The following is an 18,373-nucleotide window of genomic DNA, read 5'->3' as shown; positions in this document are numbered from 1 at the left end:
TGTAATACAACAATAGCAAAAGGAAAACAACAAAACCCTAGCATTGACTGAGATTTGGAAACTTGGTATGAAGCTATGAAGGATTGTTTTGTGGAGCAACTGCTAGTCTTGGTCCAGCTGGAAATCACCCACAATTATAGCAATTTCAATAAACTTTAAAAGATCCCAGCTGTCTAAAGGAAGCGCTTTTGTAATTGTATTTTATTCATAGTCAACATTAGTGACAGGCAGAATACAGTGAGTGTCCTTTACTGTCGATTCAGGTTTTCTCATAGATTTATTGCCAATATCGGAGCTCACTGTTTGACATCATCCAAAAGCAAGAATGAAATCATCTGTTAAAGTTCTTGAAAGTGATCTTCCTTTTATGTTGACTGAAACTATGTGTCTATCGTGCCGTTTCAGAACTATTGTATGTATATCCATGTGAGTGGAATTACAGACCAGACCACTGCATGTATTCCAGTCTGTGTAAAAGAGCTGAACAAGTAGGCATCAAAGTTGTCCATGGCAACCGCGGTGTCTTTCATAACGAAAAACAGATGGCGTTCAGGTCTATTTACGAGGCATTGAGTCAGGTAAGAATGCTCTACTCTCCTACAGCATGTGCCTAGTATCCTGGCAACTATCACCATAGCAAGAACGAATCAGGAGGTAGTGCCCAGTATCCAAGCAACAGTCACCATGGAGAGAAATGATTTCCATTTTTGTAAAGTAGCCTGGCTCATGGGTGGCAATCATATTCCAGAGGTAGACATTTTTGAAGAAAATTGTTTGTGAATGCTGGTTTAGTTTCAGTAATTTTCAATATATTATGTAATTCTTCTCTTTCAGTACAAACTTGGAGAAGACCCAAGGGAAAATTTGATAGAGCCAATGAATAATGGTCTCATGGCAACAATGAACACACCGTGCGGAAAACTTACAGATGCTTTCCTGAAAACCTTAGTCCAGTCTGTCATGAATATCAGTTAGCAGACATTTCTCAAAGATTTATTTTTTTTACTATTTTTTTTTCGCATTAATTCTCCTATTGTGCAGAGTAGTCTGTTTTCCAATGTGCGGGATGGGATGGGAGTTTGTTGAAGAGCAATACTTTTTCTGATGGCCTGGTCATTGTTGGGGTTACAATTTATTAACATTGAAAACGAGGGACTCAGTCAAAGTGAAGTTATGCATAATGCTAGAGTGGTATCGATCACCTGGGGGCAGGGGTTATGTGAGGCTTGAGTGCTATTGACCTCCAGGGGCGGACTGGGACAAATTTATACATAATGCCTTTTTTATATCAATCACCTTGGACATGGTTGAATTTAGGCCATATCAAAACTTCTGAAGTGTTATTGACCTCCAAGGACTGGGCCAAAGAGAAGCCATAACAATATTGGCCACTCGGCCGAATTGAATGAAACCATATGGAATGTTATAGACTACCAGGTTGGGTCAAACTGATGCCATACAATACATGAGGGTATTGGTTACCTTGAGTTGAATAGAAGTGAGGGAATATATAATGTCACTGACCCTGGGGGAGGGGTAAATATGAAGTGGTGTGTAATGTTATTGAATACCAGGGTTTGATAAACACAAGGCCATATGTAATAAAGTACAGTTGAATTTACCAGGCAGCCAAAATGAGATCATGTGTTTCGTTACTGGCCAACAGGAGTCAGGTAAATATGACACCATATTCAATGCTGGGATTGGGTAAAAGTCAAGGTCATATGCAATGCTAATGTCCAGTAAGGCATTAACAGGTTGTTGATCTTCAGCCGTACTCGATGTCAAATCACATCTTATTTGAGATATTCAAGGGCAAGGTGACCTCAGTCAAAGAGTTGTCCCACGAAATCATGACCATGTGATGATTTGTATAAGCAGAGGGACTTGATCTATGAATTATCTGCAAAGACGTAGAATAAGCTGAAGCCAGACTGAATAAGAACTATTGAGTTCAAGAACTTGACAAATAAGCATTATTTGTTCCGGTCTTCATATATAAATACTACTACAATTTTAAAACAATAAGATTGTAATAGCTATGTGTAATTTCAATTGCAGTGTGCTTCAAACATTACTTGTGTTGCCCTCCAAAGACACTTTCCCACTTTGAACAATTGATAATTTGGTCACTCCCTTGTCAAGTTCAAAACCAAGTCTTGTCTCTCAGTAATATGATACTTTTATCCTGGTACAACTTGAAAGCTTGTGACAACTATCTGACCGCTTTGAAAAGACGAGAAGATTGGTCAGTACAATATTTTTTTTCTATATTTGTTGAGTGTCAGACAAAATCAGGATTTATCACTAGCTGTGTAGTGATTGCCTCTGCAACCATGACAACAACATAGATAGTCAAGAAACATTGTGAAATGCAGTAATAATCGTAGGAATCATGTTAGCTCTTTCAGACACAAATTTATGGATATTTTGGAGAAATAGCATTTTATTTTCATACTGTTTAATAGCCAGAGTAAAAAACACTTATAGTGTCCCTTTTTTAGCAATTTTTTTCCCGGTTAGATTTTTATCACGTAGTAATACCATTAGGTTATACCTGGCCGCCATCACACATCAAGCCTTGATTACTGTATCTTGATCATGTGACCAGATCATGAGACTTAGACGTGCTGATTTGGTAATGCAGCTTTTAATGAAGGTTTATGAAAGTAATATAGTACAGATGAGCTCAATGTATAGATTTAATTATGTATTTTTGAATCTGTGCAGTATATTTATAATCAGATTTATGAAGAAAAGAGTATAATTGAGAAACGCTGATGTTGTATTTTTCAGAAATTTGTAATGATCATGATGACATCCTTGATTGTATGTAGCATGGGCTGGTGTGCAGAGAAGTCTGTGTTGCAAAGTTTCAAATATTGAAAATGAGAAAGTCAATGGAACCGATAACTAGCTGAATGGGAAAGTTATTTTCCTAGAAATTAGCAAGTGTATTCTGTTTATTTTATGTCTCATCCACAGTGCAAATGGGTCAAAACATTCCATTTCTGTAGTTGTGTGTTGTCTATTCCACCTCAGTCTGCGTCAGAAATTTATCACTGATCCTCAAATAGTTCCTTAGTCGTTGCAGAAATATTAATATTTGACACTTGATGTGAAAATAAACCAAGAAATATGTCTTGTTTGCAAGCCTCAGCAAACTGTTGTAGAGAGAAATAGTTTCACAGTGAGGTTGGTAATAGCATACTTGATCTACAATGCTAAACAAGATAACCCCCGGAATTGAAAGAATGAAAAAATGAAGGCAGCATGACTTTACAACGTACAAGGGCTGTGTTTGTCCTTTCCCCTGCCCAACATTTGAATTCTAAGCAAACATAAAACAATATATTAATTTTGAAGTAAATCAATCTTTGAGACAAATATGGACCAAAATATTTCAAATTGATATTTTCATCAAATTAAACCAATTAGATAAAAGCAAGGTCAAAGATGATCAGAATTTGATTGATTTGATGTGCACATCTTAATCAGCAAATTATCATTTGTGTTGGAATTCTGTTCAATGTCAGTCACCTGATTTGATGGTCAGATGCAAGTATGTACCCTATTTAGTTAGCCAGTCATCATTTGTAGTGTAAACATCCCTTGACTTCAGTCTCTTTTGAATGAGACAACAGTGGGATGAATTCCGTCACATGAAGTGTAGTGAGTGTGATATGCCACTACAGTTCTTCAGAAATTTAGTTGTCAAAAAAGAATTTTAATTCAAAAACGTGAAATAGAAATAAAAGGAAGGAAATCAGCAAGGTCATTATTACGATTATATTTACATATTTTGTGTTGTTTATCTTCTTTCTAGAAGCTATTGACTGACAGCAATCGATAATTTCAAAGCAGGGAGTTTTACCTGATGATATAAAACAACTGTGATATCATTTAATGATACGAACTACCAGTATTGTCACAGATTCAGCAATTCAAAAATTATGTAATTTTTGTGTACACGTAAATTTAAATTTTGCACCACTTATGATTATTCATAATATACTCCAGTGCTTCTATCACTGGTGTACCCACAATTCCCATGTCAAATTTGAATCCGTGTAAGTCTGTTGAATGCCAAGGTCAAGAATTAGGAGCTTAATACTGCTTCACGCTAAAAGGATACATTTGTAAATTTACAAGCTGAAGGTTCACCATTGTATTACTCCATCCATCCTGTACAATGGGGTTTCTCCCCCTTTGTCTAGCATGACATGGTTTCTTCCTATTGTCTACCATGATTTGGTTTGACCTATTGAGATGAAGCAGGGGTTAATGGTATACACATTTGCATTTAGATTTGTGTTGGTGTCAGAATTTGATATTCGGATGCATGTTTGTTTCTTATATTGCTTACATTGTACACGTTACTTTGTTTACTATTTTCTTTATATTTAAAGACTTTTTGAGTTGTCTGTTTTTATTCGTAGGTAGTGAAGTTTGTCGCTAGTTTCATTGATGTTCAACAATGCATAGATTTCAAATGTTCCATTACATTCCTTGTGTGGGTTTTTCAGTAAACAAAGTGAGTCTGTAGCAAGCATCTGTAGTTTGTTTGCAAAATGTCACTTTATTGAAGTGTGCAAGAGAAAAACTTTTACACAAAATAGAAATTACTATTGAAGATACGTAGAGATTTAAGCAGTTTGTTTGCATGCGACCTCTGACATGACCTCTGATATATATTCATGGCTTTGACCTTAAAGTTTGACCTTGATATTGATTGTGACCTATCCTTTGCATAGGCTCATCAGGCCCTTGAAAGTACCTGCACTTGTAATACTACTATTTTGATAAATCATTCCATTATGTATTTTTCAACCCCCTTCAGAGAGTCAGAGGTGAATTTTAGCCTTTGTAAAGGTCACAGGTCATGGCACTGCATATCTAAAATTTACACCACTTTTCAAATTACTGTTGCAATTCTGTGTGCACACGGCGTTATACTATTTGTTTAATATACATGTTTTAATGGGTAGCCAGGAAGGGGAAAACTAAAAGGAAACTGTGTGTACATTTAGTGTACACTGGGTGTATGTGTAGATGTATTGTGGAGGTGGTTGTTTCTTTCTCTTCATCGTTCTTAATCTGTGGTCATTTGTCGGGAATTTTCTTATTTTAATTTACTTGCATTCCTTATGTCATGCTTTAATAAACCTCTGTGTAGCAGTCAAAATTCCATCGTCAGTGTAACACTGCCTGTATTTCCGTATCTCAACTACTGTATTGTCTTTCAAAAAAAAATATTTTCTTCAGAATGACAAAGATGTGTATATAGTACTCTTTATGTCCATGTCATCACAAGGGATTCATATATATGTAATAAAAAAATTCTCTCTTTTTGTAGCAAAAATGTGTCAATTTTCATGATTTTGGAAAAATGTATTTATTGTCACCTCTGTTAATACAGGCCGCTTTCACCTGATTTGATGGAAAAAAAATTTAAGGCTGAGTTTTTCTTGAGCTAAAAATCCTCCAAAATATTACCACTGTTCACAGCTGTTATCGCTTCAAATGGCCGGTATGTTCAGCAAAGTTAGTTTCGTGCGCATAAAAACAAGAGATACTGTAATACGTATTATGGGGGCGCTATTCTCCGTTCAAGCTCTCTCTCAAAACAAAACCAATAGAAACACATCGTTCTGAAGGGAGTGTAGTAAGGCTTATTATTGGTGTTTTGTATAGCAAACTTCAATAAGGAAGGGGGAAATCTATAGAAAAGAACTGTTTCTTCCACGACAATTAATTTTTATGAAGTGATATGTGTACTATCGAGGTATTGACATAGACATAACACAGTAAACTTTCGGTAAGCTGGGGGGTCTGAGAGATCAGCTGTACATTTGTCGTAGAAAAACATTGCAGCAAATACTGCGGAAAAATGTCTGCGTGAATTAATGCCAAAGGTCGAAGAATCGACAGATCATGGCCGGAGGTTAGTGAGACTATATGACAATATGACAGCCATAGCCAGGGGTTTAAAATACCCCCAGTCAACGACATTATGAATTTTGGTAATATTCGATATTCTTCAGATGCATTACGATAGTGTTGGGGGCGTACATGTACATGTATCCACAGTTGCGAGTGTATTGATACGTACCGGCCGCCGCGTACTATGCATAGAATAACCCACTTATTCTATGCATAGTACGCGGCGGCCGCTATGTATCACTACACTCGCAACTGTGCATGTATCGTGCTTCTACATGTGAGTTTCATACTTGTACGTACCGTACTTCTATTACGTGTAAAAGTTTTATAATTCTGCGTAGATTAGAAATGTGCTACCCATGGCCCGTTGGAGACTATACCAAAACACCTCCGTTTCATTCCCACCCCGATCCGTTTGCCAGTGAAGGTAGTTCCACCCGGGAGTTCCACAGTGTTGGACCAATTATTGCCATACTCCATCATCCTTCATCTCCACCATCCTTCATCTACACAGACATCACCAAAGCCAGTATTAGACAGAAGATCTGGGATTATTTGGAGGCTAACAACTTGGCCAGTTTCCCGAGACCAGTTCACCATAGAATACCAAACTTCAAGGTAAAGCTAAAGCAACTTTTTTTGTTGTTTGTTTAACCATGGAGGTAGCAGTGCAGGTGCTACCTCCATGGTTTAACATAGATCATAGATCCAGGGTCTATGAATAGACCGTGCACTCCAGGGTCCATTGGTAGAAAACTGACGCGTCATGTATGTCAGTGTGTGTGTGTGTGTGTGCGTGCGTGCGTGCGTGCGCATGCGTGTGTCGTTGCTCAGAATATTTATGCTCCTTCAGTATCTTTGTGATGAACATATGCATCTTCACACCAAGCCACATGACAGACCTCACAATGATGGTCACATGACAGAGCTCACCATGATGGGGCAGGGGTGAAAATCAAAGGGTCAATATCTCAATATATTCTTTGATGAGTTATTATACCGATTTATCATAACCCTCCTATCACCTGACAAGTCACATGACTTTAAATATTTTACTGTTTTGTTTTGACAGTCGTTCTGCAAGTTGTTTTATCAATTTATCTTTTCATGCAGGGAGCACCAGCAGCAAATGATCAACTCAAAGAACTGGATGTCTTCAAAAAATCAAGGACAGTGAAGATCAACCCAGATAAACCACAAGAACATGCAAGATTCCTGACCCTTGAGGTAAAGGAAAACATACACATGAAATAATCACTTTATTAACCTGTGTGAATAAATCAAGTGTGAAGTCAGTTCCACAAAGTACATATCAACAGAATGATTCCGATTGGTCAGTCAGCTACAATGACAGCCAATCACATTAAATCAGGTTTCTACAGTGCTTTTGTATATGCACAATTATTGTCTTACAATTCTGAACAAAATTATTCAAACTAAAGACCGGTGTTGAGTTTTCTCTTGTCCTATTAATATTATTTGTTGTTTACGAAATGGAATTTATTTTTTATTTTAAATATGTGTAGGCTAAGAAAACATTAATGGTACCAACACCAAGACTGAAGACAGGATTATTCAATAAAATCACTCCTCCAAAAGGTTGCAACAAGGAAACTTTGCGAACTTGTTCAACTTCTCAAGTAGGTAAAGTTATATCGCATACTGAGAAAATCTTCTCCTCTATTACTCCATGGGAATATCACAATGTCAGAACACAGTTTTAAAATATTAAAATATACTAGGTGAATTTTACACTGCCAAAAGCCAAGTGATTGTACCAGTTTCACAATTCTACAAATAACAGTCTCCATGGACCTTCAATCAGGGTCTTTTGTTCCTTACAAGTCACACAAAAGTGAGGCATGTTTTATAGTTATACATTTCTCTTCAGGAATGAATAACCTCAAGCTATTTTGATATTCCAAGAAAAATCTGTTGCCACTCTTTGTATACTCTAATGAAGTACATATGCATTTAATAGTTGCGACAGTTCATAGTTGGACCTTCACACCGCTTGATATTAAGCCAATCCGATTGTGGAATGCAATTGTGTTGGAATGAACAAGTAAGTGAAGCAATTGTAAGTGAGTTTTAGAAAGATGTGCCATGTCTGTTTTGACTTTTTTTTTTTCAGGGAGTCCGTCAGTACAGCCTACCTATCGGACTTGACGATCAAATTAAAGTTGACCTTGTGATAGTTGGATCTGTTGCTGTATCAACTAAGGGTGGGTTAACAGTCACGTCTGGTGCTCTTCAAAATAATTTTTTGTTATATTAACTTTTCTCAACAACATACTCATGAGTTTTCTTAATGCCTGTTATTTTAACGTTACATGTCATTACATTCAAATGATGCCTGTAGGGCAACAACCTCTAAAATATGTGCTTATTTAGAAATAGATTTTCCTTTGTATATTTTGTATTTCATATTTTTGTCTGATTCTGGGCACCAGGTATCACAACAAGTATTTGTTGATCACTCCTTGTAAATACCACCTATCTGAAGCTTTGTTACCTTATGTTCATTTGATTATTGTATTGATATCACATCATATTTGAGTATGACTTATTGTTTTTGTTTTGTTTTTCTCACCATTTTGAAATTTAATGGTTAGTGTACTCAGAGGGTACTCTAAAATAACAGTGTACATATTTCACACATCAAATACAGGTCATCGCATCGGTAAAGGGGAAGGGTTTGCTGATATGGAATATGCCATGATGTCATCCATGGGAGCTGTTGATCAGAACACCATTGTCATAACAACGGTTCATGATTGCCAAGTGATGGACTTGCCTGATGAACTCTTTGATAGTCATGACCTGACCCTAGATTACATTTTGACCCCAACAAGGTTAATCAAGTGCGAGGGTAATCTACCCAAGCCGACTGGAATCATCTGGCGCAAGCTGACCTTGGAAAAATTCAATCAGATTCCAATTCTGAAAAACTTGAGATTCAGGGAAAAGAAGGCAGGCAAAGATGTCAGACTCAAGCATGAATTTGAATCCATGGCTGAGGAGACAAGTCATGGATCCAAATCTGAAAAACATGCCGATGCGGCTACAAGTGTTGCATCTGAGCCAAAGGAGAGTAAAAGCCAAGTTCAATCTAGAGGTAACACTCCACCATCAGTAAAGTCAAATACCTCATCTTCCGTTTCCGTGTTCGTAGGTGGCATTTCCAGAGGACTCAGAGTCAGCGAGTTCAAAGCAAAAATCAGGGAAAACAATGTTCTTCCGATCAAAGTTACCTGGCACGGTGCCAGAGGATTTGCTTTCCTGCAGTTTGAAAACAACTCAGATGCTGAGGCTGCTGTGTCAATCTTAGATGGACTGGATGTACATGGGAGTGTTTTGAGATCAGACATAGCAAAAGACAAAGGGAAATAACATCTCACTACTCAGCAACTTTGTGAACCAAATGTTTGATATTATTTTTGAATATACCAAGAATGTGAAATACTATTGTAAATAATAGGTGCTGTTTCTACCATTGTTCCACATTTGTAAGTTTACCCATTATTATACTTTCAAAAATAATTTTAAACTTACCACAGTGAACTGGAGTTTGTTTGTGTTGTCTTTTTTGTTTGTTTGTTTGTTTTGGGGAAACAGGGTGACAGTGGTTGAGAAATATAAAAAATATTGAAGTTCCCAACTGACCTACCTATTTTCCAAAGGTCTGTTGTAGGCAGATAGAGATATTTTTCCCATTCTTTTAAGCATAATTGATTATTATTTTCATTTATTTGGTAAATATGCACTACAAGTTCAGTTCAGTGCATTTTACACATTAAAATCATATGCAAATATGTCAATGATGAAAAGCTACACACTGAAAAACGGTCAAAGTTACAAGACATTTACGTGGTGTTAAAATGGTAAAAAAATGAAAATTTTGCATAGCAGTCACAGTTTGAAAAATATCAGCATTGAGCAAGAGTTCCATACAAACAGTGACCCTTGAACATAATTGGACGTAGTATTGGATGAAAAGGTAAGTTTTAACTGTGTTTCAAACAGTCAACAGATCTAGCGCTGTGAATTTCAGACAGCAAGGAGTTTCACAGAGGAAGTATGCATCCAAAGAAGGTTCTCTGTCTGTATGCCTTAATTGAGTTGTTCAAAGAGGTGACACAAAATGTAACAAACATAACCCCTGCCAGAGATCTGAGATCCGCATTAACCCTTTCACCCCCGGTTCCCTGTATACAGGTCCAACTTTACCATAGAAAACAATGGATTGGGACAAACCATGGTGGTGAAAGGGTTAAGGGTGTACATCTCAGTCAGATCAAACAGATAAAGTAGTGCCACACAAACTGTTTTATAAGCTGTCAACATGATTTAGAATGTTGCAATATTTACAAGTTCCTCATAAAAACAAGTGCAAGAGAAAACCAGATGAACTGACATTCGCAGATTAAACCAACATTAATTCACTATCCAATTATCCCGCCTTTGCTAATATTTTGCACAAAGAAAATTTTTTTTCTTTTTCACCATCAACAATGGCAATCGTGACTCATGGTGTAAAGTTTCGCAAGGGAGGAGAAGCAACTTACCCTTAAAATGAACTTGTATTCAAAACTTATAAGGCTACCTCTCCTAATTCTTGGCAAGACTTCCTTTCATGCCCCAAACAGAAATCAGTTTTATTAGGTACTTTTCTTGGATCCAATTTTTCAGCGGATTAGACTTAGGATTAGTATATAGCTATAGGGTTGGATTAATCAAAGATTAAGTACAGCTTACCTTAAAAGGGACCCTAATTTAAAGGAAGTCTTCATTATTCCATCGGTTAACTACTTGGGGGGGGGGGGGGGGATTGACTCATAAAAAACAACATGATTAACTGAGTTTAATTTCTCTTAATCAAAAAAAGAAGTTTCAAGAGAAGTCCACTTAAACACAAGAAAATAATTTTTTTACAAATTGATAAAAAAATAATTTACATATGAAACGGGTAATTATATGGAAAACTAATCTTTCCATTAAAGTTTATGTGAAAAGGAACACATGGTACTGCAGTAAAAGCTACGGCATGTTGTACACTTTGGCTCTCATGCTCTGTACAGCCAACTATGATTACCATGATTCGTCTGTTAACCACTGGAAAACGATGACCGTCTTGAAAACGTGGTTCTAGGACTATTCGTTGCTTCAAAATGTATCATTTTCTAAGAAAATCAGTCCGGGATTTTTTTATTGATAGCTGAGGAAATTCCCCTAACAACCAGGTAAGAGATTTGTGTTTGTTTTATTGCAGAAACGGATGGTTAAAAAGTTAGCTTGTCTATTTTCGGTAGTCGTTTGTCGCAAACCTTTGGGACAGTTGGATGCATCACGGTCCTTTTAAAGCATCAGAGCCGAAGCGCAAAACGTCCGCCATCCGAGAAGTAAGCATTGTATAAAAACAAGAGATCTTGGAATGGTCTATGTGGAGGCGCTATCCCCAATTCAATCTTGCATGCAAAATCGTGGTAATAAAGCTTCGTACGTTAGACTAATGCACGACGTTTGTTTTTCTCGTTTTTGTGCTTTTTTGTTTCCTTCGCAAACGTAAATAGAAGGAGGGAATGAAGATCGACGAAAAACAGCAGCGATTTGCTTCCTCTACAAGTATCTTTTATAAACGGATTGTATCATATATTTGTTACGTCATGTTGTGCAAACTTTCATTGAGCTGAGGAGTGATGAAGTTCGTGTCAGGTCAGGTGGCTGTGCAGCTGTGATATGGGACTGGTACTGTCGAGATACGCATGCGAACTTTGCCACCGCGCCAAAATGTCTGAGGACTGTGAGTGCCAAGTGAGTCTATAGCAATTAAAAGATCATGGCCACAGGTTAGTGTAATTGGATGACTTTACGAGAGCCAAACATTTGAAATATTTCTACTAGTTGAAGGGAAGATATTTCGAAGTGTAGTAAAAAGTGAATAAATATTTATTGAATTTCTCCATAATGTCTGTGGGATTTTCACATGATGATCAACTGGTAGCACACTGCCATTTTCAAATGATGCAGTATTTCTATCAAAAGAATGGAGAAAAACTGCAGAGTCAGCAGTTTTTACAGGTTCACACTGTAAGAAACATGTAAGTTTGCCAGTTTATCTTGAAATCCAGCATGGTACCACCACTTTTTGAATGGTATTTTTTCCAAAATTTCATCGTGTTAAGAAACTTTGGAAACTTTCAAGAATATGACAATATTGCAGTAATATTTTTTCTGCATTTCAACATTGCAAGTCAATAGAATCAGTCAACACTGCACTACGTTAATAATAATACATGGCCCACAGTTTCACAGCGTTAGGATCAGTTATTGCCATAAAAGAGCAACAAAACAGGAAGTGTTTAAGTTTTCAGTCAAATAACATTAAGCTTTATTTCTCGTGGACCTATTGAACTTCAGATATGAAGTTCCAATTATCTTTTCACTCATTTTTACCCCGTTTTCTCATGTTAAGGTTAATCCACCCACCTTTATGACAACGATGGAAATCTAGTGTATTATACATGTGTTCTCTTTCCAGTATCCGTGGTTACCAGACCTGTATGTTGTAATAAAATTTTAAAAGTGATATCACGTCAAGGTTAAATCAGTATTCCTGTAGTGAATCAGATATTATCTCATAAAGAAACTTTGGAAGAAATATGTTGTGTAATTTAATAAACATGAATGACATTTCAGTGTTCGAAATAATCGGTGGCAATGGTGGCATTTGCCACCAAGAACTGTCAATCTGCCACCAAATTTTTTTTCTGGTGGTATTTTTCTGCCACTAAATTTTGGGTCATCATGTCATCGATCCTACGGCTTGAAGGAAGGAACACTGAAGGAACACGCATTGTCTGACGGCGGAAAAACTCATTAGCAAAAAAAAAACAAACTAATTGCGACATTTTGGCATGAATGATAACATAGCGTGAATCCAAACTTGTGATTGGCTAATCTCCATATCGATGACAGCAGCTTTTGTACACTTGACATGTTGTTGCCCTCTGTGATAGCCGCATATGCAGTCATACCGCACAAGATAAAAGCATGTTGTGACATTTTGAAAACAAAGCCAAACTGCAGCCTGCATGAATTAAATAATGATAAATACTTGCAATTCATTAGCCAGTACAGGGCTCAAAAATTCCTATCGCCCGACGCCCGTGGCTAGTGAATTTTGCGTTCGGGCAAGTAAAATCAATATGCTTCCCGTCCTACAGGCAAGTGCACCAGCGGTTGAATTAACTTAGCTCTGGACAATTGAAGCTTGAAAACGTATTTCATTAGGTGTGTACACGCCTACAATCATTGTAAGTCCTTCAACTCTCAGTTTTTTTCTGAAAACCCTTGAAAATCCGCCCGACATCGCAAAATAATCGTTCGATCTTGCTGTTGTAAAACACAAAAAGTCGTAAAAATAGAGTTTTGCGACATATTCTCTCCGACGACACGGAGTGAACTCACTGTTTTGTGTGTGTGCCGTAAAGTGGTGTGCACTTGACAGTGGTTGCCATTCTCTTTGTGCAAGTGTATGAGTCGTATGACAGTCGATCGGCTTCACGCGATAGTGTGATTGCATCATGTGCTTGGTAAATGGATGTAAACTTATTTGAAGCCATGGATCTCGGCAATGCTTACTGTTCAACGTAAATCAACACCCTGTTGAAAAAGTACAAGTTTACATCGTAGTCGAAACGGGCTCAGTCGACCAAGGAGGCCACACATTGCAGCTACGTAGTGCGTGAGATGCAGACAGTTTCAAATTACGTGACCTTGGTTGTTAGGGATCGGCTCTCACTTACAGAAAACAAATCTGCATTGAAGAGTAACGAAAACGAAACTTGAATCTGCTCTCTTGACGAATACGTTTATCAAAATAAAACTTTGAAAGACTGCTGTGCTCAGTGAGCAAACATGTAAACAGTTAAAAGGGTTGCAGATGTACATGTGCGTATGCATTGGAAGATAAACACTACTACTAGCAGAGCAGTTGTTTGTGATCTCAGCTTGATAATAAAGAGCAGCAGCCAGCCATGCACATTGTAAATCACACAAGCTTATTACTCTTATGCAAAGATTTTTTATTTGGATTAGGTTGTGGAAAAATTCCAAATTCAAAGATGTTTTCGAGATGGCCAAATCTACAGAAAAGACTAAAGTATTCTCACATTTATTCTGCTACATTTCAGATTTGGTAATAGTCCTTCATTTTAACAAGATGTACATGTAGTTCATGTTTGAATCTGTTTTTTCCCTCTTTTAATTCACTTCATATGGGCTTAACTCTTGCTCTCTGTTACAAATTACAGGTACAGTTATTAGAAATTTAGGGCAAGTAATTTTTCCTTTCAGGCAAGTAAAAATGAAATTCACGTGTTCCACGGTTAGTAAGTTTGAACAATTTTTTTCGAGGCCTGCAGTATGGGTTGACTTATTGTGACATGTACTCACCATATTTTCAAGAATTTATAAATTAGAATGAGTATGTGGCAATGACAAAATGTTGTATTATACCGATCACATGATGTGTTAAACTGCCACCAGATTTTTCATAATTGCCACCTGATTTTATATCCGATGGCAAACTTTTGCCACTAGAAATAAAAAAGTATTTCTATCCCTGCATTTCAGGTCAGTTACAAATGAAAGAATTTCTGGTTGAGATGATGTGCCATTTCAAGCCAGTACATGTATCCACAGATAGCATGACACCACCATAGTAACACGTGTTAGAGGTGTTTTGAAATTATTTCCTGAGTACACCATCCTTCATCTACACAGAGGTAACTAAAGCCAGCATTAGACAGAAGACCTGGGATTATTTGGAGGCTAACAACTTGGCCAGTTTCCCAAGACCAGTTCACCATAGAATACCAAACTTCAAGGTAAAGCTTGACCGGGGTTGTTTTTGTTGTGTGGTAGAACCAAATCATTTGTTCTGGACCTGTTGTTACTTACCCGTTTTGCTGCCATGGTTTGGCCCAAACCCATTGTTATCAATGGTGAGTGTGGACACATTTACAGGGAATATGGGGGTGAACAGATGAATCAGCCAGTCTATACTTTTTAAGCTACTTTTCACATTTTTGTGATAAATGATGCATCTCTTTCACACCAAATTTCACCATAATGGGATGGGAATGATTGTCCATGGGATATGCATGTTAAAGGGCCAATAGCGGTATTTAAACTTTCAATGATTTTTTTCCACAAATTTTGTTTTATTATCAACCACAGTTTCTTGTTCCACTTCCAGAGCATGTTGAGATACACAGTGTCAAGGATGTGAATTCAGCCTGTACACGTATAGACAGCATTGTATTGTTGACAAAAGAATTCTGGTGCAGACTAGAATTCAAATGAAAACAATGACTGCATTTTTCATGTATAGATGCTGTATAGACAAGCTAGATGGTGTTTCAACATGCTTTTGGGGAGTTGAACAAGAACTTGTGATTGACATACAAAACAAACAGAGTAAAAAATCATCTTAAGTTACCGCTCTCAGGCCTTTGAATGACAAAGGAATAAAAGATTACACATTTTTATCATCTGACACAATTATATTGCTTTAAAAATATTATTGTGACTCTGGTTCGACAAAGACTGATAATCGTTTCATCCTACATCTTTCTGTATAGGATGCCACAGCTGCCAATAATCGACTCAAAGAACTTGATGTCTTCATAAATTCAAGAACAATTCAGATCAGCCCAGATAAACCACAGGAGCATGCAAGATTTCTGACCCTTGAGGTAAAGAGAGATAGTAACACATCAGTGTACAATGACAACTGTACCAACTTGTGTGAGTTCAGGAGCTGACTTTTAAATGAAAAAAATTGAAATTTTTACACTTAAACTTTTGTAGGCTAAGAAAACATTACTGGTACCAACACCAAGACTGAAAACAGGATTATTCAATAAAATCACTCCTCCAAAAGGTTGCAACAAGGAAACTTTGCAAACCTGTTCAACTTCTCAAGTAGGTGTATTTCTTAAATTGTTTGCTCTTTGCTACTTGTTATTTAGAACATGTTTCTCCTTTCATTACAAACTGTACAATATTAGAACACAAGTAATTTTAAAGCATATACTTAATCAATTTTACAATGCCTAAAGCCACTGTGATTGTGCAAGTATTAGATATCACAGTCCTACCGATCATAGACCTTTTAATCAGGGTCTGTTGGTCTGTCACTTACAAGTCATGTAGCATTTAACTCTTCTTAACCAACTTAATTGAAAGAAAAATTTTTTGCTATTGCCAAAAAAATCTGCGTCCATCTTTTGTATTTTATATACTCTCATTGAAGTACATTCATATTTGTGAAACATTTCAACAAATCACAGCTTAGCATTAAAGTAGCCCAATTGTTATTGTGGGACAATTGTGTGAGGGTTAGCAAGTAACAAGTGTATAGAAATAGTAAGCATGTTTTTTAGAAAATGTGTTGTGCTTGTTGTGGTATTTCAGGGAGTTCGTCAATACAGCGTACCTATCGGACTTGATGATCAAATCAAAGTAGATCTTGTGATAACTGGATCTGTGGCTGCATCGACCAAAGGTGAGTTAAAAAGTCTGGACTTATGTTCGTGGAAATTTATATTTGTTCATATCATAAACAGTAGAGAAATTACTATCTATGTTCATATTCACTTTGAACAACTTTTTTGCAGGCCTATATTGTATTAAATTTAGATTTCATTTCAAATGATTCCATTGTGACAAATATTTACTAGTATGTACATGTAGAAGTGTCAGATTTTCTTTCATTTTTGTCACTTGTCGAGTACAATTTATCATTTTTGGTTTTTTGGGGATAGGGTTTTAAACTTAACTGTGAGGATTTCAGAGTGTACTCTAAAGTAACAGTGAACATATTTCATGTCAAATACAGGTCATCGCATCGGTAAAGGGGAAGGGTATGCTGACATGGAATATGCCATGATGTCATCCATGGGAGCTGTCGATCAGAACACCATTGTCATAACAACAGTACATGATTGCCAAGTGATGGACATGCCCGATGACCTCTTTGGGAGTCATGACCTGACAGTGGATTACATTTTGACCCCGACACAGTTAATTAAGTGCGAAGGAACTCTACCCAAGCCGACTGGAATCATCTGGCGCAAGCTGACCTTGGAAAAATTCAATCAGATTCCAATTCTTAAAAACTTGAGATTCAGGGAAGAGAAGGCAGGGAAAGATGTTAGACTCAAGCATGAATATGAATCCAAAGCCGAGGAGACAAGTTATGACTCAAAATAAAAAAAACATGCTGATGCCGCTACAAATGTTGCCATTTAGTCTTAGAAGAGTCAAAGTCAAGTTCAAGCTAGCTCAATCAGTCAACGTATCTTTTTTATCCCAGTTTGTTCAATTAGTATTGCTGCTCTGGCATACACAAAATATACCGATTACATGAACATTAATCACAAAAGGTGATGATTTAAAAAACACAAATATGAAATATTAACAACAAAATAAAAATAAATAAAGGAATTCTCATTAGGCATGTTGAAAGCCCAGTTGTTCATTGCAAAGCTTGTTGATTCTATTCAATTTCCTGTAGCCCTCTTGATAAAAGAGCATCTAGTTCTGTTGGTTTTAAAAATCTACTTGAAAGTGACAACTAGATAGGTGCTGAAATTTGGAATGCAAGATGGAGTTTCCTTTGCTTAAAACACACTTATCATACAAGTCAGAAGGACCCCTGCTGTTATTCTCCAATAATGTTGGCAAAATCTTTACCATCTTGCTGATTCTGGGGGGTTTTTTTATATATATTCCAGTTCCAGCAGACCGTTGACATTGTGAAAATATTTTCAGTGAATAATTGATAAAACAGCATCAGTCAAAGAAAGTTGTCCAAAAGTAGCTGATTATTTAATGTAGAACCCAGACATCTGCTGTTACTGATAATCTCATATTTCAGTGCAGTCATCACACAGAAAGTGTACATTACCTGAAATGAAAAAGACTAGTGAACCACATTAAAATTTGTTTCAGCACTTTTGAAGCTTTGTAAGTGGGTATTTGTAGAAGTGATTTAACATTTGCAATACTATCCCTGGTTTGGTCTTTTTCATCTTTAAAATAAAAGCAACACTTTTGAACATTGCATGCTATTGTGATAGTGACTACAATCTTTATTTGTGCCACAAAGCTTGATGAAAATCCCTGTCCCAGGATACAGTCAAATGGCATTTATAAAGAAAAATAATTATTTTTGTTTGTTGCATGTTCTCTTGAGTATATGAACTATTACACCATGCCCAGGCTGATCATATACCTCAAACATTTTCTTTGTCTTTAATCAACGCAGCAAAAGGACATTGTCATACTGCATTGGTGTCGTGAATTTATGATAATACATACACAATGAAACAATAAGCAATTTGAAAAGGAAATGAAAAAA

The 18,373-nt window shown here is 36.7% G+C and overlaps 3 protein-coding genes across 3 annotated transcripts in view; all 3 read left to right on the top strand.

Moving 5' to 3' along the window:
* The window catches only part of LOC139140454 (glucoside xylosyltransferase 1-like), a 43,662-nt gene extending 38,300 nt beyond the window's left edge, over positions 1 to 5,362 (top strand). The window contains exons 5-6 of the mRNA XM_070709741.1: positions 406 to 578; positions 835 to 5,362. Coding sequence (XP_070565842.1) covers positions 406 to 578; positions 835 to 975 — 314 coding nt within the window. The 3' untranslated portion in view covers positions 976 to 5,362. The remainder of the gene's footprint in view (positions 1 to 405; positions 579 to 834) is intronic.
* A 466-nt stretch (positions 5,363 to 5,828) lies between these two features.
* On the top strand, positions 5,829 to 9,507 carry LOC139140452 (methenyltetrahydrofolate synthase domain-containing protein-like). The gene is made up of 6 exons (XM_070709739.1): positions 5,829 to 5,944; positions 6,458 to 6,561; positions 7,057 to 7,170; positions 7,470 to 7,583; positions 8,078 to 8,168; positions 8,615 to 9,507. The coding sequence occupies exons 1-6, from the start codon at positions 5,935 to 5,937 to the stop codon at positions 9,334 to 9,336; spliced, it is 1,155 nt and encodes a 384-aa protein (XP_070565840.1). The 5' UTR covers positions 5,829 to 5,934; the 3' UTR covers positions 9,337 to 9,507.
* Positions 9,508 to 11,431: 1,924 nt separating this feature from the next.
* Positions 11,432 to 18,076, top strand: LOC139140453 (methenyltetrahydrofolate synthase domain-containing protein-like). Its single transcript, XM_070709740.1, has 6 exons — positions 11,432 to 11,792; positions 14,731 to 14,834; positions 15,591 to 15,704; positions 15,820 to 15,933; positions 16,426 to 16,516; positions 16,850 to 18,076. Exons 1-6 carry the CDS (start codon positions 11,783 to 11,785, stop codon positions 17,221 to 17,223), a joined length of 807 nt encoding a protein of 268 aa, XP_070565841.1. The 5' UTR covers positions 11,432 to 11,782; the 3' UTR covers positions 17,224 to 18,076.
* Positions 18,077 to 18,373: the final 297 nt, after the last annotated feature.

Source organism: Ptychodera flava, chromosome 9, assembly GCF_041260155.1.
Source record: "Ptychodera flava strain L36383 chromosome 9, AS_Pfla_20210202, whole genome shotgun sequence".
NCBI classification, from domain to species: Eukaryota; Metazoa; Hemichordata; class Enteropneusta; family Ptychoderidae; genus Ptychodera; species Ptychodera flava.
The sequence above is the reverse complement of the archived record's forward strand: the minus strand, read 5'-3'. Positions and strand labels throughout refer to the sequence as shown.

Coding starts and splice junctions, on each gene's coding strand:
- LOC139140452 (XM_070709739.1), top strand. Junction 7,171..7,469: donor CAAGATTCCTGACCCTTGAG/GTAAAGGAAAAC, acceptor AAATATGTGTAG/GCTAAGAAAACATTAATGGT. Junction 8,169..8,614: donor TGTTGCTGTATCAACTAAGG/GTGGGTTAACAG, acceptor CATCAAATACAG/GTCATCGCATCGGTAAAGGG.
- LOC139140453 (XM_070709740.1), top strand. Junction 15,705..15,819: donor CAAGATTTCTGACCCTTGAG/GTAAAGAGAGAT, acceptor AAACTTTTGTAG/GCTAAGAAAACATTACTGGT. Junction 16,517..16,849: donor TGTGGCTGCATCGACCAAAG/GTGAGTTAAAAA, acceptor TGTCAAATACAG/GTCATCGCATCGGTAAAGGG.